Source organism: Lithobates pipiens, unplaced genomic scaffold (assembly GCF_037356315.1).
Source record: "Lithobates pipiens isolate NorthernLeopardFrog02 unplaced genomic scaffold, aLitPip1_a1.2 Scaffold_27, whole genome shotgun sequence".
Classification (NCBI taxonomy): domain Eukaryota; kingdom Metazoa; phylum Chordata; class Amphibia; order Anura; family Ranidae; genus Lithobates; species Lithobates pipiens.
Window position 1 is genome coordinate 79,229,847 of NW_027507788.1, and position 21,749 is coordinate 79,251,595.

The 21,749-nt window shown below is 42.4% G+C and overlaps 1 protein-coding gene and 1 pseudogene across 1 annotated transcript in view; both read left to right on the top strand.

Annotated features, from left to right (window-relative positions):
- Positions 1-21,749, top strand: part of POLD1 (DNA polymerase delta 1, catalytic subunit) — a 360,607-nt gene that overhangs the window by 242,148 nt on the left and 96,710 nt on the right. The window contains exon 22 of the mRNA XM_077457111.1: positions 14,246-14,348. Coding sequence (XP_077313237.1) covers positions 14,246-14,348 — 103 coding nt within the window. The remainder of the gene's footprint in view (positions 1-14,245; positions 14,349-21,749) is intronic.
- LOC143934647 (5S ribosomal RNA) lies at positions 7,694-7,812 on the top strand (annotated as a pseudogene).

Below are 21,749 nucleotides of genomic sequence, written 5' to 3' on the forward strand. Positions count from 1 at the left end.
TTACAGAGTGTGAGATAAAAATTGCATGGACTTCCTTTAACTCACTAAATGCCGGTCACTTGTTGCCCAATTTTCTGGTTACTTAAGTACTCAGCATTTTTTTCCTTTGAGAACCCTACGGTTCTTAGAATGCAAGCCTGTCAATTCTTTGAGAAATCCTTGTGTGATTTCCAGTTCTTGGCAGTGAAAATACCTACGTTATTTTAGCGGTGTTGCCTTCCGCTGCTTTTTCTTTTTCTTTTTTTTTTAAGCCATGGGTAATAACGCTATTTTGTTTCCATTGTTTCATGATTATGCTCTAATCAGCTGCAGTTATAAAGCACTTTCCATAGTTATGATTCTTATGTGGGGTTGATTATCATAAATCCAGTCCATTTTTAGTCGTCATCTAGCGATCACACTGTGTAGGGCATGGGTGCCCAACCTGTGACCCTCCAGCTGTTGCAGAACTACAAGTCTCATGAGGCATTGCAAAGCTGATTGTTACAAGCATGACTTCTAAAGGCAGAGGCAGGATGGGAATTGTAGTTTGGCAACAGCTGGAGGGCCACAGGTTGAGCAACTATGGTGTAGGGGGCAAAAGTAACCTGCAAGATTTTGAGAAGCTAAATGTATAGGGTAGAAAAGTTAGAGGTTTTAAAAAAAAAACAATAACGCACCTCAAACACTTGCATGATAATAATAAAGGCAGAAAATAGGGGAAAAAAAATCTCCATCAGCTTGTGAAGTTTAAAATGAAGGAAGAGGCTGATCCTCCTGCTCCTCGCACAGATCCAGGGTGATCAGACTGATGTAAAAAGAAAGACAGACAAAGGAGCGGGATTGCTGTTAAAAGCTGAGCAAATTTTTTGGGCTAAAAACAATAGCACACTGACAAAGAAACAGCCCGTATCCAACTGAAGTATATACGGAGTCCTGGTGTCGAATGCATTCCAAGGGTTCTGTGTGATGCAGAAGCTAAAAAGCCCTGGTGAAGGCAGCACTGGACCCGCTGTGTAAGCCAACGGAGCAATGTCCTCTGCTGCTTTGTATACTCATAGAATGGCTGCACGTTTTGGTGTCACTTTCTTATAGTTAGAATCAATGCCTTTGTTGGAGGGCTTGCTCTTTGGAAGAAATTAAAATATTTACACTACTGGCAAGTTCACTTCAAGTGCATTGGTTTTTTTATTTGGTAGGATTTCTCCAGCCCTGCAGTCATTCAGAAGCTTACTTTCTCCCCTCTTAGGGATCAAAAAAATGTCTTTTATGGAATATTCCATTGTATAAGTACACACACAGTATTTTTCTGTGTGTATGTGTTTTTGGCAATGCAAGCACAGCTAAATTCAGCCTTTATAAATAGATATTTTCCCCTTGGGTAGCTCAGTGTACCGGTGACCACAAGGTATGAAAATAACCAATGCCGCTATTGTTTTTTTTGCCATTTCAGAGGGGGCGGTAGAGACTTCTTATCTCTGTTTTACTTATTTTATTACTGTGTGGGGCCAGGTGGTCGGTTTCTGCTTTGTGCCAGAAAAAGTGCAAGTGATGCAGAGCATGAATATCTTAATTCTGGGTCGGTAAGCTATAAATTCCACTATTAAAATGTAAGTAGGTTAGTTAAAACAAACCAAGCCAGTGTCAATCTCTTAAAAAAAACCTTGTGTAAGAGTTAACCTCATTAATTACATACTAAATTAATTGTTAAATTAAGCATTCCCTCAAGCTAGGTAGACATTGATAAAAACGTGTTTGCAATTTATTCGTACTATTGACAGATCAACTTCTCTGGTACTGGGAGAGCCATAGATAGATGGAAATTTAGACAGTTTCTGCTAAACCGGACAGATTTCAGCCCATCTATGGCCAGCTTAAATTGGCTGCAGTGCTGATTGAAGGAACATTTTCCAACAAGCCAGTTGGAGAGAGGTTGCTCATTAGCACCCTGCTCCTCCCAATACATTTTGCTCTCTAGCTCCATTGTTACCTTCTCTCATGCTTGCCTTCAGGACTTCTCCAGAACCTCTACCACATCCTCTGGAACTCCCTACCCCAGTGTATCCGGTTAGTTCCTACCCTGTCTCCCTTTAGGCGATCCTTAAAAATGTATTTATTCAGGGAAGCCTACCCCGCCTAAAAACTGTGTACTTCAGCCCGCCTCCATCAGATCATCCTCTGCAGCTATTACCTTTTGTACTAGCTGTCCCTCCCTTTACATTGTCAGGACCATGAGCAGAACCCTCCTCTTATCTTTCTATAAATGCCTAGCTTTCATGTTGGCCATCTCTCCCATAGTTTAGGTCACTTCCAGAACAAGTAGGCAGATGAGGAATTCTGACCTTCCTGACCTACATACTTTTTCCAGGACAGTCACTTATATCGAGGCCAGAGGCCCAGACAGCTAGCAAAGTAGGTGAGCAATGACAGCTTCTATATTTTCATTATAATAATAGTAAGACTGTAGTCAAGTCAAACCTTATGAAAAGACTTTGCTACAGAACAGTGTCAAAGGTCCTGCTGAAGCATCTAGACAAATTTAGATGTTTTAGGAAAGTCATATATTTCTATTGTAGCTTAGCAGAGCTGGCCTAGCGGTTTCTAGAGCAGTTCCTGGAGCTTGAGATGGGGTTTCTGGAGGCTAAGGGTTTTCTTACAACCCACTGGAAGCTTGGAGCCAGAAGTCAACTGCCAGGGCTACCATTCATAGAACCCTGCCAATCCTATAGTATTGTAGTTCTTACACCGTTTTTCAACATTTAGTCCTGCTAACCAAAATAACAAACCTAAAAAAATAAAATAAAATAAAACTTTTATGAGAAAAGTATAGGTCTACCATTTCTGACATCCTTTTAAAAATTCCAGTTGCCTGGCTGTTATGCTGGGTTAATTATTATAAAGTAGTATGTCAAGAGACTGCTTATGACGCCTCTCAAAGTAGAGGTGAAAGCATATTCCTGTGTCTATCATATAAAATCCCAATAAAATACATTTACATTTTTGGTTGTAACGTGACAAAACGTGACAAAATGTGGAAACTTTTCAAGGTGTATGAATACTTTTTCAAAGCACTGCAAATATGTTTGTTTGAATTCTGATGCCCCTGTTAAAAGAAATCAGTCAGAAAGGTAAGTGATGTCAACTGGCACCCAGCCATCTGCTACTTTATTCATATCAGAATAGTAGATTTTGTGAATGGTCAGTTCCTTCTCTGTCAGTACAGATGCACTATAAAAAGATGACTGATTTTTGTGCATGTAAAACTGTGTGCAGTTGTATTGCAGCACATGTAATGGCCAGAAGACGATTTACACATTTTGTTTTAATGTTAAACATACTGGAGTTGCATAAAGTTCAATTATTACTAGTGTCAAACTGTTGGTGCCTCATGCAGTTAAACGGTCTTCCTTCAGATCTGAAGGATGTATCTTGTTCTTCCTGCATGATGTAATCTTCACACATTACTGAGCAGAGTCCTCCGACCGTGCTGACCAGGTGTTCTTACCCCCATTATTTTCCCCCCATCTCTTCTGTGTTATTGCAAGTACATTGAACACCTTTCCTCTCCCCACCCACCTGCTTTGTTCTGTGTGGGTGGAGGGCTGACCCACGATGCTGTGTGCTCCTTTGACTGTGTTGTTGGGCTCCCTTGGGCATTTGTGTACAGATCTGTTTTATATTTTAGAAGTAAGAGCTGGTGCGGTGCTAACCCTTTTCACGGCATCACTGTCATGTTTCTTTACATATTCGCCAGTCTTTTAACCTGCTTTAAATACTGTTTGACTTGTCTCATGGTGCACTAACAGCCGTGACTCAATACTACTGTTTTCAGAGACTGGCAATGTTTGCTTGGAACTATATGTAGGGACTAGGTTGCTTTTACTATTGATCTTTAGGGCGGCACAGTGGTGTAGTGGGTAGCACTCTCGCCTAGCAGTAAAAAGGGTCGCTGGTTCAAATCCCAACCACAACACTACCTGCCTGGAGTTTGCATGTTCTCCCTGTGTCTGTGTGGGTTTCCTCCAGGTACTCCGGTTTCCTCCCACACTCCAAAGACGTGCTAGTAGGTTAATTGGCTTCTGTCCAAAATTGACCCTAGTATATGAATGGGGACCAATGTGAGTGTGCAATTAACAGGGGTAGGGACAATTGTAGACACTCAGGTTGAACTGGATGGACTGGTGTCTTTGTTCAACCTTACTAACCTATGTAACTATGTGACCTAAATCATGTTTTACAGATCACAGAAGTCAGAGAGGGCCCATTCACACTTTGATGTTGTCTGCATTACAGCACATTTGGGTTGATTTACTAAAAGCAAATAGACTGTGCACTTTGCAAGTGCAGTTGCACTAATTTTGCTTAGTAAATGTACTGTGGCAAAACTGTACTTTGTAAAGATAACCCAGTCAGGTGCGAGGGGGGAAAAAGCATTTTTTTCTTGCTCATGATTGCATGATGGAAATCAGCAGACTTTTCCCCATCCCAACACACCACAACATGTAGTAGTGTGTTACCATGCATTGTGTTGTGCAGCATGAGTGGCACCACAATAGGCATGTGATCTCAATGCACTGCATTGTAAAGGTATGTTGCAGCCTTGTGTTTAGGAGAGCTTATATTTTCATAAGGGGTGGTCAGCAACAGCAGCCTCCATGAAAGGAAAAATAAATTGGCCACACTCCCAAAATGTATGATGGGAGGAACACCACACCTTTTTGGAGATGGTAACCCCTTTAGGTTACATTTTTTTTTCTTTTTATTAGTATTATTTGTGGTGAAGGAAGAGATGGCCATATGATTTTTTTATTAAATTTTTTGCCTTTATGAATTTAAATGAGTAAAATCTTTGCTTTACATTTGAACAACAGAGGAGTGAAATCTGTTTCATCTAGGAATTTCCTTCTACACACTAGTAGTTGCCATCCTAACCATATCAACTCCATATCCAAAGGCCCATTTTGTAAGACTAAATGCATGTGCTCAAATGCAGAATCTGATTAGAAAGCCACAGAGGTGAAAAAAAGACACTATGAGAGAGAAGTGTCAAGAATAGATGCAGGGAGGATTTATTGAAAGATAAATCCCACAGGGAGAGATGTCCTAAACATGTAAATTTAAGTTGATTGTGCTTCCTATGCAATATAGTCTGGAGTTTTTACTTTTACCCCCCGGCTTTTTACCTATTTTTTAATCCTACATCATGGGACTCAGAGCCATAGTAATTACTATGTGGGTTATAGGCCACGTTCAAGTGATGGACACTGGCACACCCTAAGACAGGACGTTCACTCCCTATATAACCCCTCCCACTACTGGGAGTACCTCCGTTTTTTCGCCATTGTCTAAGGTGTTGGTCACAAGTAAAGATGTGCTGTGCTGAGCTCCACTGGAGCAATCCTTGCTGGGGCTAGCTATGCAGCCAGATCCATTCAAAGTGTCTTTTTAGGCCGAATTGAATGGTACCCAGGCTTCGTGGCAGAAGAAACAAGGTTTAGCCCGTAACACTTAATCCCAGGATCCAGTGCTTTTGGCTTTTTCAGCCATAAGTTTTTTTTTCTAGCGGGCTAGACTTTACAGGTCCAGGAGTAGGATCCCTGATAAAAAGGGGGCCCCGGTTCCTGAAGGTTTTTTAACCAGAGCCCATCGTGAGAGGTGAAGATTGGGTCGGTTGGTTTTACCACAGAATTCCCTGCGGCGGGAAAGGTAAGTGGAGACTTCTAAAGAATTTGAAAGTTTCTTATGAATTGTCTCCTTTAAAAAGTAAATGTTGTCATACCTTAAAGTCACCACTGGGGGCTGTATAGAGAAAGTACCTTGTCATGCTTTCTCAGGTCATGCTGCGTCAGCAGACGCTGACAGAGCTCTCTCCGGCTAGCAGTCACAGGACTTCGGTAAGATGTTACGGGGGGATTTTTCTCTTTAAAAAAACACCCCCACCTGGACAAAAGCTCTCCCCCTCTTTCTGAGTAGAGGGAGAAGCAGAGCGATCGGCGGGTGCCCCTCCATTCTCCACCACCTCTGTACGGCGGTTTGTCTCAGCCCTCCTCCTCGCCACCCTCACCCCCACACACATACGCCAATCCCGTTGGATCGGAGGCCCACGCTCGCTCGGGAAAATGCTTTTTTTTTTTTTTTCAAATGGGTGGGAAGTCATGGTGGGAACATGGAGTGGGCGGGGTTTAGCGCAGCGTTGGCGTGCAGCAACGTCCAGGGCGGGGGTATTTTTAAAAGGCTCAATTTTTTGCTGACTGCAGCTGTCTGAGAGAGACAAAAGCTAATAAGAGGCATGTAAGTGGTGACACAGCTGTTACTTTGGTACATTTACTAAAAGCATCAGGTTGAGCATTAAATAGCAGTAGCAGTTGCTGGACTATTGCTCAAGCAGTGGATGCATTTTCTTCTGGTAGCCCCTCTGCATTTGTGCATCGGGCAATGGTCAGAATTGGGGGGGGGGGGGGTAGAAACACCACCAAAAGGGCTTAAAAGGGACTCCTACAAGCTCTAAACACTCTACATTGGCATTTTTCCCTGAGAGTTCTGGGTTGGCCAGTCAGAGTAAGTGATCAGGGCTATCAAATATTGCAATTGTATCCAACACAGCAGCCCCTGTCTATTTTACTGAAGGTTTTCCTCAAGCCATGATGAAATTGGCTAGCGGCTTTAATCGTATCCCAGAATGGGATAAAATGTGATTTCCCTCAGGGGACTGTGAGAAGGCTGACGACTCCTCTTCTGTGTCAAATGCGGGGGGATCAGCTTCACAATCTGAAAGATTGATGGTGCAATTCTTACAGAATTTGTCTGCTCCACATTTTTTGCTACTCTTCATTGAGTTGGTTGATATGCCCACTTTCTTGTTTGGGTTCACTAAAGCCTCCACAAGCTATGCATGCCTTTCCTGTCCATTCATTGCTGGAAAGGCTTATATATTCTGAGTGAGATCACTCAGATAAACATTTTCTCCCCCTATAAAGTTTTAAACACTTTTTCCTATGGAGGAAAAATTCACTAAGAAGTGGGAGATACCAGCAATTGTTGCTGCTTTATACTCTGTGAATGAAAGTTTGACCTGTCCGATAGACAATGCCCAAATGCTTAGGCATCCAACAGATAAAAAGTTGGAAATTGATATCTTAAAAAAAAAAAAAAAAAACTTTTCCCCATGTCTCAACCTGCGCTTGCAACAATTTGTGTATGTCAGTCCTTGAGAGACCAGTCTGAACAGGTGCTCAGTTATTCCTGATCAGCAGGCCTAGGATTTAGCTGAGTTACCAGCGGCATTATGTTTGGCAATAGATGCCATGAGAGATTCTGTTCTTCAAGCCTCACGGCTTATGCTTGGGCTGGTGCGTAGGCATAGAATCTTATGGTTGAAAAATTGGTCAGCCGATGCGTCATGCAAAGCCCTTGGCTAGTTTTCCTTTTCACTGTGAACGGCTGTTTAGGGATGATTTGGATAAATACATCCAAAAAAAAATGTTTTTGTGGAAAAAATATCCTTTAGCTAGTTTGGAAGAGGAGTAAACATATTTCATTTAAACAAGCTCCTTCTCCAGTGCCAGGAGCATCTGCTTCCAGGCAGTCACAACGGCCTCCGCCATAAAGTACAAGAAGGAAACTGAAGCCTCCTTATGAGTGGGTACCCCCTACTCGCTCGATATCGGTGAAGACTTCCCCAGTTCTCAAGGGGTCTGGCAGGAAGAGTGTCGGAGCCTATGGCCACATTACCCTGAAATCGCCCGATCTCATCTGATCTCGGAGGCTAAGCAGGGTTGGGCCTGGCCAGTACCTTGATGGGAGACTGCTTAGGAATGCCAGTTGCCGTAGGCTGCAGATGGGTGACTTCCTCAATAACTCTAGGGTACAAACTTGAGTTCCGAAAGTCCCTGTCTCTTCGTTTTCTCAGACTCGAGAGGAAAAGAAGTCTCACTTTCAAGCATTGGACCATCTTTTGTCTCAAAAGATTGATCTTATTGGTTCCCATGCAAGAGCAGGGATTGGGGTTTTATTTAAACCTTTTTGTGGTACCAAAACCAAATGAGTATGTCGGACCCATTCTAGATCTAAACCAGTTTCTGAATATCCGCTCTTTCCATCAATCCCATCAGTAGTCTCCACCCTTCAAGGTGGAGAACTTCTGGCGTCAATAGACATCAGGGATGCATACCTATATTTCCCGCTCGCCAGAAATATCTAGGCTTTGATGTAGAGAATCTTCTTTTTCAGTTTGTAGCTCTGCCTTTTGATCTAGCTACTGCACCTCAAGTATTTTCAAAGGTCTGGCTCCTCCTGTACCCAGATTAAGGTCCCAAGGTATAACGATTATAGCTTACCTAGATGTTCTGCTCTTGATAGACCAGTCGGTAGCCTGCTTAGACCAAAGTATGATCTACAGTCAACTAGCTGGAATACCAAGTTCGGATTCTCAACCTAGAGAAATCCTCCTTTAAAAAACTATCAAAGCGATTGGAATACTTGGGTCTGATTATTGATACAGCCCAGAAAAAGGTATTCTTGCCCCAGGTGAAGATCAGTTCCATAAAGGAACAGATTCAGATGGTCAAAGCAAAGAAGAATCCTTCTATTCAACTTTGCATGAGGTTGTTGGGAAAGATGGTGGCTTCATTCAAGACCATTCCTTATGCTCAGTCTCATTTGAGGCTGCTGCAAAACAGTATTTTTCAGCTTGGAACAAGTATGTCCAAGCTCTACATTTCCCAATGTGTCGGTCTCCAGGGTGCACTGGAGCCTCGGTTGGTGGTTGATGACCAAGAATCTGCAGAAGGGAAAATCTTTCCTACCAGCTACCTGGAAGATAACAGCAGATGCCAGCCTTTTGAGTTGGGGAACAGTCCGGGAAGAAGTGACTGTCCAAAGGAAATAGTCCAGAGCAAAAATGACCTTGCCCATCAACATTCTAGAGATCCGGACAGTGCGTTTGGCCCTGAGGGCCTGAATGTTCAGGTTACGGAATTGTTCTCAGGTTCCAATCCGACAATACCACGTCGGTGGCCTATATCAATCACCAAGGGTGCACGACAAGTCGTGAGGCCTAGAGAGAGGTGAATTATATCTTAACTAGGGCAGAAAACAATGTACCTTGCCTATCGGCAGTTTTCATTCCGGGAATAGAAAGACTACTTGAGTCGCCAATGGTTGTTTCTGGGAGAATGTTCCCTTCACCCCAATAGCTTCCTGGCAATATGCCAAAGTTTGGGGATCTCAGGCGTAGATCTGTTTGCATCCAAGTTCAACAAGAAAATCAACAACTTTGTGTCAAGAACAAGGGATCCGCTAGCATGCAGAACAGATGCCTTGCTGTCTCACTGATTTACACATTTCCTCCTATTCTGCTTTCACGACTGCTTCGCAGGATCGAGCAGGAAGGGAGATCAGTGATTCTCGTGGTCCGGAAGATCTTGGTATGCAGACATCATAAGGCTGACGGTAGGGGACCTATGGACCTTACCACCACGTCCAGACCTTCTCTTGCAAGGTCCAGTATTCCTACCTTACAAACACTAAATTTTATGGTTTGGCTGTTGAATCCCATAAAGAAGCATGGGCTGTCAGAGGTCCAGTGGTATTTACTTTGATTATTGCAGGGAAGCTGGCTTCCAGAATCATAGAGTATAGAAAGCATATGTCTCCTGGTGTGAATCCAGGGGTTGGCAGTTCAGGAAGTATGTCATAGTTAGAATCCTTGACTTTCTGTAGATGGGGTTAGAAATTAAGCTGGCCTTGCATACTATCAAAGGCCAGATTTCAGCCTTGTTGGTATTATTTCAACAACCACTTGCTTTGCATTCTTTGGTTTGTAACTTATTCAGAGAGTAACACGGCTTAATCCTCTGTTTAAGTCACCCCTGAACCCTTGGGACTTGGATTTAGTTTTGTTGGCATTGCTGAAACAGCCTTTTTTTTGAGCCAATACAGCATATTCCCTTGGTCCTTTTGGCAAGGAAACTAATTTTCCATAGCCATATCTTCTCCAAGAAGGGTATCAGAGTTGGCTGCTCTTTCTTGTAAAGAGCCATATTTGATTATTCACAAGGATAAGGTAGTATTGCGTCCTCATCCTAACTTTCTACCGAAGGTAGTATATAGTTTTGAACCAAACTAGGATATTGTTCTACCTTTCTATCTTTTCCAGGACCTGTTCTACGGAAGGAAAATTACTACATCCTCTTGATGTGGTGAGAGCACTCAAGGTCTACTTGAAGGTGACTACTCAGATTAAAAAGACTGATGTTTTGTTGTGTTGCCTGAAGATCCTAAAAAAGGGACAGGCGGCATTGAAATCTACTATTTCTAAATGGATTCAGCAATTAACTGTTCAGGCTTATGGTTTAAAGAGGAGGATTCAAACCCTCTCAAATCAAAAGAGCACTCCACTAGGACTGTTAGTGCTTCGTGGGAGTGCATCACCAAGCTTCCATGGCCTTCAGTCCATACATTTACCAGATTTTATCAGGTGAATGTAAAAAGGCATGAGGATATCGCCTTTGGGCGTAGTGTGCTACAGGCAGCAGTATAACTACTCTAGTCTCATGTTGCCCTAATTCTGTTGTGTCTCCCTCCCCTCGGTTGGAATTGCTCTGGGACATCCCACTTAGTAATTACTATGGCTCTGTGTCCCATGATCTACGATTATGAAAATAGGATTTTTATAACAGCTTACCTGTAAAATCCTTTTCTTTGAAGTGCATTACGAAGCACAGAGGTCCCTCCCCTCTTTCTGGTATACACGTGTATTGCTTTGCTACAAAAACTGAGGTTCTCCCAGTAGTGGGATGGGTTATATAGGGAGTGAACTTCCTGTCTTAGGGTGTGCCAGTGTCCATCATCTGAAGGTATCCCATAACCCACATAGTAATTACTATGGCCCTGTGTCCCGTATTGTACTTCAAAGAAAAGTATTTTACAGGTAAGCTGTTCTAAAAATCCTATTTTTGTTTCATTACAGCCTACAGTTCAATGTTTTTTTTTTTAATCTGAATTATATGTGATGGATCAGAACACAATAGTCTAAGTTGGTGAAGTAAAATCAGAAAAAAATATATACATAAAACTATTTTTCAGAAATAAAAAACTAATATTTGTCATGTGTGTATGTATTCACCCCTGTTGTTATGAAGTCCATAAAAAGCTCTGGTGCAACCAATTACCTTCAGAAGTCACATAATTGGTGAAATGCTGTCCACCTGTGTGCAATCTAAGTGTCACATGATCTGTCATTACATATACACACCTTTTTAAAAGGCACCAGAGCCTGCAACACCTAAGCAAGAGGCACCACTAACCAAACACTGCCATGAAGACAAAGGAACTCTCCAAACAAGTAAAGGACAATTCTGTCGAGATGTACAAGTCAGGGTTAGATTATAAAAAAAAATCAAAAAAAAATCAAATCTATCATAACCAAATGGAAAGAATATGGCACAACAGCAAACCTGCCAAGAGGGCATTAATTGGCAGCAAAGAGACCTAAGGTAACCCTGGAGGAGCTGCAGAGTTCCACAGCAGAGACTGGAGTATCTGTACATAGGACGACAATAAGCCGTACACTCCATAGAGTTGGGCTTTATGGCAGAGTGGCCAGAAGAAAGCCATTACTTTCAGCAAAAAACAAAATGGCACATTTTGAGTTTGCAAAAAGGCACGTGGGACTGGGAAACTGGTCAGAGTTGAGGGAAAGATGGATGGTGCTAAATACAGGGATATTTTTGAGCGAAACTGGCTAGGACGGAGGTTCACCTTCCAGCAGGTCAATGACCCCAAACACACTGCTAAAGCAACATTTGAGTGGTTTAAGGGGAAACATGTTAATGTGTTGGACTGGCCTAGTCAAAGCCCAGACCTCAATCCAATAGAAAATCTGTGGTCGGACTTAAAGATTGCTGTTCACAAGCGCAAACCATCCAACTTGAACTTGCTGGAGCAGTTTTGCAAGGAGGAATGGGCAAAAATCCCAGTGGTAAGATGTGGCAGGCTCATAGAGACTATCCAAAGCAATTTGGAGCTGTGATAGCCACAAAAGGTAGTTCTACAAAGTATTTACTTTAGGAGGGTGAATAGTTATGCACATTGACTTCTTCTGTTTTTTTGTCCTATTTGTCATTCGCTTCACAATAAAAAAAAAAAAAATCTTCAAAGTTGTGGGCATGTTCTGTAAATGAAAGGATGCATGTCCTCAAACAATCTGTTATTTACAGGTTGTAAGGCAACAAAACACATAAAATACCAAGGGGGGGGGGGGGGGGGTGAATACTTTTGCAAGGCACTGTATATGCCACTATTGTATGGAGCCGGAATATAATTACGTGTTGTCAATATGTGTTCCCTCTGTTGCTAGGAAGGCTCCAACTCTAGCCAATCAAATATCACAAAGCCTCATTTGCAACAAATATAATCTGGTTAACCACTTCGCACCCACGCTATAGCCAAAAGACGGCTGCAGCACGGGCGCTATCTGCCGGGAGGCCGTCCCTGGAGAGTCCTCCCTTTAACTTCCCCTCTGCGCGTGTGCGCGCATCGGGGAAGTTCTGTGCTGGCCGTGTCCCCCGGACACAGCCAGTCACAGATTGCTGTAAACGGCCAATCACAGCGGCTGTTTAAAGCGTGATCGGCGGTCATTTGGGGGGTATTTGTACTTTCCTGGCTTGTTCGGGTCACAAGAAGGTATAGATAGGCCACCAGTCCGTCAGATGTGATCAATTTTTTTTTATCATTCACACCACAGCTTGTAGACTCTCTAACTTTCACAAAGACCAAATAATATCCACTAATTTGGGTTATTTTTATTTATTTTTACCAAAGATATGTAGCAGTATAAATTGTGGCCAAAATTTCTGAAGAAAAATTAATAATTTGCTAAATTTTATCACAGAAACAAAAATTCTTTTTTTTTTTTTCAAAATTTTCGTTATTTTTTCATTTGTAGCGCAAAAAAATAAAAAACCCACAGGTGATCAAATACCACCAAAAGAAAGCTCTATTTGTGGGGAAAAATTCATTTGGGTACAGTGTTGCATTACTGAGTAATTGTCATTCAAAGTGTGAGAGCACCGAAAGCTGAAAATTGGTCTGGGCAGGAGGGGTATTTAAGTGCCCAGTAGGCAAGTGGTTAAGCACAAATTACATTTTTAAATGCTGTGTAGAAAGTTATTCAAGTTGTAACTTTTTGGGAGATTCTAATAATGTGAGAATGTACACCCACCGCAGGCCTAGTTTTTCTAATTAACAATTGGTCAGTTGTAATATTAGATATGTAATGTGTTCTTGTGTGATGACTGCCAAATGCAGATTGCAACCAGATTTGGGGGCCACTTAAATATTAGATCTATAAGACTATGAATGCTGCTAAACACTATTAGAGGCATTACTTGAATACAGAATCCTTACTCGTCCAAATCATAGAAAAAGGGGAAGCTATTAGGGCTAAAGACCAGTCACCAATATTGTCTGTGGTAGAGGCAGTTTTTGCTTCCTCATCCTGTCAGAGCCTCCAACAAGGAGAACAGTGAGCAGCATTACTAAATCTTACTCCATATCTCCAAAGACAAGTTGTTGGAGGCAGCAGTGCCTTTTGTGATTGTAAAGGAAAACATTTTATTTAAAAAAAAATAAACGTATTATACGTATCTGCTCTGTGCAGTGGTTTTGCACAAAGCAGCCCCAATCCTCCTCTACTCAGGTCTTCCGCCAGTGCTCTGGGCCCCTCCCCCTTGCCAAGTGCCCCCATAGCAAGCCTCTTGCTGTGGGGCACTTGTGTGTGCTCGCTCCCGAGCTGACTCTGCATCCATAAAACTCTGCCCGATCTCGCCTCACTGGCTCTAATTGACAGCAGCGGGAGCCAATGGGTAATGGGAGCCAATCAGGATGGAGAGACCCGGGAGAGCCTCGGGTCTCCTGCACATCGTTGAATGGAAACAAGGCTTAGGTAAGTACTTGGCTGAGGGGGGAGCTGCATAAAGGTGTAAAAAAAAAAAAAAAAAAACACCCCTTCAGTCTTTATAACCACTTTAATCTCACAATGAAGATAATGCTATGCTAGGCACCTTCTCATATCAGGAAAACCACTGACATTTTTCAGTAGGAATTTCAGACAGATTTTTCAAGGTTTTGCTTAGGCATATTTAACATTACTAAATCTTCCTTATAACTTGACCAACCTTTATTCCATTTCAGTTCAATTTAAGGCTAGTAATTCTGATCTGAATTCTTTATTTCTTGATGATTTCCTATAATTTTCTTTGAACAGAATGAAAAAGAGAGACCCTGGGAGTGCTCCAAACTTGGGAGACAGAGTGCCTTATGTTATCATTGGAGCTGCAAAGGGTGCGGCTGCCTATATGAAGTCAGAGGTGAGTTGGCCATTTCTTCATCAACCAATGAGGTTTTCTTTGAACACTATATAGCACTCTAGTGTGCTGGTATGGAGACCAGTTTAGGAGTTGGCATTTCCATCAAGCCTTATACTTTGGGGAGGGGGGGCAGTTAGAAAGCTCTGCATCTCCTTTATGTTCCATGACTGAAAGCCGGTATATTCGTTTTCCAATGTTGGTTAAAAATAGTCTTGATATTTTCAAAGATCAGAATTGACACTTATATACTGGAGACCTTTTATGCCTTGTTCACAGTTTTGTCCATGCATTACGTGGCACGCAAGTTTTTGCCATCTTTTCACTACTCTAGGGCTTTTAATGCTTCTACAGAGCAAAAAGACCCCGCAGACAGGAACTGTAAAAGAAGAACTTGAACTGCCAAAATGAAAGTACAGAGTACTTTGACCTGGAATAAATATCCAGAAAGTGCTATTGGAATATGTTGTGATCCTATGATACAGAGGTGGGCGGCACAGTGGTGTAGTGGTTAGCACTCTCACCTAGCAGTAAAAATGGTCGCTGGTTTAAATCCCAACCACGACACTACCTGCCTGGAGTTTGACTGTTCTCCCTGTGCCTGCGTGGGTTTCCTCTGGGTACTCCAGTTTCCTCCCAAAATCCAAAGACATGCAGGTAGGTTAATTGGCTTCTGTCCAAAATTGGCCCTAGTATATGAATGGGAACCTAGGATTGTGGGCTCCTTGAGGGTAGGGACTCATGTGAGTGTGCAATGTACAGGGATAGGGACAATTATAGACACTCAGGTTGAACAGAATGGACTGGTGTCTTTATTCAACCTTACTAACTATGGAACCATAGGTAGTTCATTCGTTTTTGATTCTTTTATTTGAGTGCAAGTATTTCTCAGTATGGGAAAACTTTGTGCACTGATATTTTTAGAGCAAGCTAAAGCAGTTCATTCACTGATATATTTTTAGAACAGATGTCTCCATCCATGCTAAAAGCACAGATGGACGAATCTCCTGTGCTGGACTTATGCTATTCTGATTGGATGCAGCTGCTGTCATAATACAATAGCTCAGCGAGAGAGATCCCTGTATCACACATCGTTGTGTCGATGCAGAGATTTCTCAGTTTCGCTGGTTGAATGAAAAAAAAAACTGAACGTGTATACCCAGCTTTTGTTTCAAGAGAAATACTTGCTTTATTCCACACACCTTAAGGCTTTCTTCCTGCCTGTGTCGGTATATATAACCAGTCTTATAAAGCCCCTTCTTTTATTTGGTCACTTGCTGACGTTAAGGGCCTGCCCACATTCCTGAACAGGAGTGGAGAAGAACTCTGGCTGCTCATAATTCCTTACAGGTGGAGTATGGGGGGAAACTGGAGTACCCAGAGGAAAGCCACCGAGCATAGGGAGAACATGCAGACTTCATGCAAGTTGTGTTCTGGAATTTGAATCCAGGACCTTAAAGCGGGGGTTCACACAAAATTTGAACCTCCGCTTTTCAGAACACCCCCCCCCCCTTTCCTGTGTCACATTTGACACCTTTCAGGGGGGAGGGGGTGCAGATATCTGTCTAAGACAGGTATTTGCACCCACTTCCGGTCTATGCCTCTTCCTGTCTCGCCACTCTGACTGCTGGGACACACACAGGTCCCAGAGACAGCGCGAATCATTCTCATTGTGCTGCGCGACTCGTGCATGTGCAGTAGGGAACCGGGAAGTGAAGTCGCAACGCTTCACTTCTTGATTCCCTCACCAAGAATGGTGCCAGCAGCAGCCGAGAGCCGAACGATTGCTCGGCTTCGGCTGCCGAAATCACTGGACTCCAGGAAAGGTAAGTGTCCATTTATTAAAAGTCAACAGCTGCAGTATTTGTAGCTGCCGGCTTTTAATTTATTTTATTTTTTTCTGGTGGACTCCCTCTTTAATATTGCAAGGCAGGAGTGCTAACCACAAAGTCAGTGTGCTGCCTCATGTTTAAAAACTTGAAAGGTTCCTTTCATTGATGACGCTACAGAATATTCTAAAATAGCCTTTCTCAACCTTTTCAACAGAGGAACCCTTGAAATAATTTTCTGATCTCTTGGATCCCCTACTAAAAATAACTACAACTCGTGGTCCATTAATGTGATGGTCAGTGAGAAAAATGCTCCTTACACCAGGGGTTGACAAATTTGCTTGGAATCTAGGAGCCAGCTTAAAAAGTTAGGAGCCAGGTCCGTGACGGCGATCTGGACCTGTCCCTGGCCTGACATGGAGACGAGTGAGGGGAAGATAGCAGCGCCGTCGCCGTCCCCCCCCGTCCCCCCCCCCCCCCCCGTCTCCAAGTCATTGCCCATAGCTCTTAGAGGGACATTTTATTTATTTTTTTCAAATGACAATTTTTTTTTCAATTGCATTTTAGTGTAAATATGAGATCCGAGGTCTCTCTGACCCCAGATCTCATATTTAAGAGGACCTGTCATGCTTTTTCTATTACAAGGGATTTTTACATTCCTTGTAATAAGAATAAAAGTGACACAACATTTTTTTTTTAGAAGAACAGTGGAAAAAAAAAAAAAAAAAAGTTAAAATAAGCAGAAAAAATAATTTTTAAACGCGCCCTGTCCTGCTCGCATATAAAATCGGTGTTCGAAACACACATAGGAGGTAGCGCCGTGATCGGTAGAGCGAGAGCAATAATTTTAGCCCTAGACCTCCTCTGTAACTCAAAACGTGCAACCTGTAGAATTTTTTTAAACGTCGCCTATGGAGATTTTAAAGGGTTAAAGTTTGTCGCCATTCCATGAGCGGGTGCAATTTTGAAGCGTGACATGTTGGCTATCAATTTACTCGGCGTAACATTATCTTTCACAATATAAAAAATAATTGGGCTAACTTTACTGTTGTCTTATTTTTTTATTAACTAAATTATTTTTCCCAACAAAAGTGCGCTTGTAAGTCCGCTGCACAAATACGGTGTGACAGACAGTATTGCAACAACCACCATTTTATTCTCTAGGGTGTTAGAATAAAAAATATATATAATGTTTAGGGGGTTCTAAATAAAGGGAAGAAGAGGCAGGTAATATAAGACAGGCAGAGGAAACTTTGCAGAGGAAATTAGCATTGCTGGTTTGTCATACCAACAGCGACCACAAGAGGGCGCCAGATTCCATAAGGAATCATAGGACCGCAGAAGGCCTCAAAGCCGCGGCCTAAATTTTCGGCCGCCGGCGGAACGGCCCGACGCGATCACGCTGGGGGGGTCCACAGAGACAGGATACCCCCAGCTGTGCTGCCCCAGGCGCGAGGTCGCTATTTCTAGTCGCCAATACGACCTGGCGCCCGGGTTTTGTCGAGCCCTGCCTTACACCTGTGGTCATTAGGGAGAATTACCCCCTTACAGATAGCTAAAAAGATCATTGGTGTCAGTGACAACTTATCTGAGAGGCTGAAATTGCTCAAAGAACCCTTAGCAGCCTGCAGAAGAACTCTTGGGGTCCACGGATCCCTGGTTGAGAAACCCTGCTCTAAAACCTTCATTGTCATATGAACCAAACACTGTCTGACTTCTTGCTTTCCTTCGGTTCAGTACGGTTATACTATCACTAATGTACAGGTGCTCTTTGCCCCAATACATTTTTCTAGTGAATGACACTAACATTTAGCATCTTGTCCCAACCCCCTCTTTCACGGTCACCGCAGTATAAACCACACTCCAGATGCTGCATTTAATTTGCATTCAGCTTCCCCAGAGCCATCACAAGCACTCCGATGGAGTTTTATCTTTTAATGAACAGACATTAAATGTTCAGAAAGTAATGAAATGCCTTTGTGGCTTCTCCCTACATCCATGAATAGGTGTGACCTGTGCCTGTGTTTGTATTAGAAGTGATCTTGTGTGTCACACCTGAGCGGTGCTCAGGTGCTCTTTGGGAGTGAGTGAGTTCACATACAGGTTGCACTTCTGCTTTTTTTGTTTTTATTCAGAGCCCAGTCTGGCAGAGAAAGTTGTTCACTTCTAACCATGGGACCGGGGACTGCTTTCTCCTATCCAACTTCTGCAATCTCTCTATTAACTAGGCTTAGTCAGTGAGCGGCACAAGACTTCTTTGTACTGTGTTTCCCCAATTGTTTCAGAAGAGGGGAACTACTTTAAAATGAATTGTGTATTTATTATGTATTTTGTGAGCTGGATGACAGATTTTCTTTTACCCAGGGCTCTAACAAAGGCTATTCAGTGGTAAATTGCCAATCCTACAATCCCTGTTAGTTCCCGTTGCTTTAAAAGATAAACGTTATGAACAATTGTGCTTTTGGTTTAAAGCCAGACTGTATGAAAATCCCCCTAAAAGCTAAATGAAGCTTTGAAGTGTATTCGCTAAAGTTGCTTTGATGAGATCTTCAACCAGTTGTGTGTGTCTGTATTATATATACACATACAGGCATATGAAAAAAGTCCATGTGGAAAGGAAACTTTTTTTTTAACACATTTAAAGTGGTTCTAAAGGCAGAAAGTTTTTTTTTTTTACCTTAATGCATTCTCTGCATTAAGGTAAAAAAGCTTCTGCATCCCTCTACTTACCTGAGCCCAATTTTTATCCAGCGATGTGCACTAGAGCAGAGGCTCTCTGCTCTCTTCCTCCACATTGGTTCATAGCAATCACTGTCAGTTACATAGTAAGGTTGAATAAAGACACCAGTCCATCCAGGTCAACCTGAGTGACTGTCTACAATTGTCCCTATCCCTGTACATTGCACACTCACATCAGTCCCTACCCTCAAGGAGCCCACAATCCAAGGTCCCCATTCATATACTAGGGCCAATTTGGGACAGAAGCCAATTAGCCTACCTGCATGTCTTTGGAGCGTGGGAGGAAACCGGAGTACCCGGAGGAAACCCACTTGGGCACAGGGAGAACATGCAAACTCCAGGCAGATAGTGTTGCGATTGGGATTCAAACCAGCGACCCTTTTTACTGCTAGGTGAGAGTGCTAACCACTACACCACTGTGCCGCCCAATCAGTCAGTGACGAGGGGGTGGGGCTGAGTCCCACGGTCTGTGTCAATAGACATAGAAAGCAGGCTTGGGAGTGAGCCCACACGAGTGCCCCCAGAGCAGGTGGCAGGGGGGAGGAGCCTAGAGTGCTAGCAGGGGACCCAAAAAGAGGAGGATGGAAGCTGCTCTGTGTAAAACCCATTGCACAGAGCAAGTACATATGACCTGAAAAAGAATGTTCTTTGGTAAGGAACATTAATTTCACATGAATAAATTATGCTATCAAAATTGGTGTGCTGTAAATTGCCCTCAGTATTGTTCTTGTTTGTTCTTGCCGGAGGCCCTTTTGCTGAAGCCCAGAGCCCCTGGGCAGCAAAGCACATTGGCCTCTACATTGTTGGCACAGTGATGACAAATACAGGGTAACTCAGTATGCGCAGAGCAGGATGAGACAGTGTATTACTGGCATTTAAACAGTATAGGCATTTATTTTTTATGATTTACATAGCTATACCTGCAAAAGGGGCCAGCATGAAGTGTTCTAGCAGAACTTAATTTTCCGATTAAAAGTTCCATTTTAAACAGGCAAACAAACATTAGAGCTTCATCCAAACACTTCCTTACTGATAAAGTTAATGTACATGAATAAAAACAAGAAAAAATTTGCCTATTCAATCATTTATACAACTAAAACACAATCCAAAGTCCAACACCCCACACTAATAATGGGAGGGGGGGGGGCTTGATGATCCAGTATAAATGTCATGAATACATGGCAAACATTAGAGCTTCATTCAAACAATTCTTTACAGATAAAGTTAATAACAAAAACAAGAACAAAATTGCCTTTTGAATTATTTTTTCATCCAAAAAACAATCCAAAGTCCATCACACCACACTAATAAGGGAGCGGGCTTGGTGATCCAGCATAAATATCATGAATACATAGTTTGCTTTTCCAACAGCTGACTGCAAATTTTCACAAAGGAATATATACTAAAAAACTAAAAGGTGGAGCGCATCTAAGAGTATCGCAGATGAACTGGAAATTTTTAGTTAACGTGCACCTTGGCCAGTGGCCGAGAAAATGCCAATTCGTGTCCCAGCTGACAGGCTTATAAAACAAGAATCCACAGTCGACTTCTAAGAGGTCTTCATCATAGCATCCCAAGATTGGGTGTACCATGTTCAACAACTGTGCTGTTGGCTATTTGGAGTCCATGCATTCTGGAGTAAGGAGGGGAATAACAATAGATAAGCGAAATGTATTAAAATCAATAAAATGTGCTTTGGGGCATGCATTGTTCCCTCCTCAGGAATTGATACATATTAAAACAAAACATACACTTGTACATCGAAAAAAAATCATTAAAAATTACACACCCCCAGCCTCATAATTAACCCTGATTATTCAAAAACACATGGGGTAAACATGCAGCCAACTGTCAAACCCTTGTTGACAAACCGTTATTTAAGGGTGCGCTAGAGAGATTTACTCTCACTCTCCTGCTTGCAATGTTTTGCCATACAGGAAGTGGGGAGAACTCCCGAACAGCAACAGGACAGAATGAGATATATATATGTTTTCAACTAGAGTATGGAAAGGCGCTTCAGCCCCTGTCAAATTTTCCCGCTGCTGCAGATATTTGCCCACTTTTCTGTAGAGAGAAATATGAAGGACGGTATTGCTGGCCTTCCCTGAAAATGAACAACCCAAATAATCCTCCTGTGCACCAAATTATTTAACTACAAAAAACAAAGTGCTAACAAGTAACTACTGAAACCAACATGTGTTCCCCACATACATACAAATAATCTTCTAAAATAAGTTCATTGCTACAAAAAACTAAACGTAAATATTATAGCTATAAATATATCCGATACTGCCCCAAAGCACTCCCACCATGTTGAGGGCATGTGGATTAGTATGGTTCAGGAGGGGTGGGGGTGCTTGTTCACACCTCCCCCTTTCCTGACCTACCAGACTGCATGCTCGGATAAAGGTCTGGTATGGATTTTGCGGGGACCCCACCTATTTTTTTTTTTTTTTTTTGGGGTGTAAGGGCTCCGCTTAAAATTGATACCTGACCCAAAGGACCTGGTATGGATTGGGATAAGGGGGGCTCCACACAGGTTTTTTTTTTCTTCCTTTAATTTTTCATTACTAGCTATTTTTTTATTTTTTTACATTCAGCTGTCAGTGGGGAACCCCTCTGAAAGCTACTGACTCATCGGTTGTTAAGCGCGTGGCGGCTGTCCACTCCTTAACAATCAATTGGCTTAACGCTAATGTAAAAATGCATATAAAAGAAAAAGAGAAGGCCTTCAAAAAATTGCGAGCGCTGAACTTATTCTCTCTGGAGAAGAGACACTTAAGAAGGGGATATGATTTAAATTTACAAATACCAAAATGGTGACCCCACAATAGGG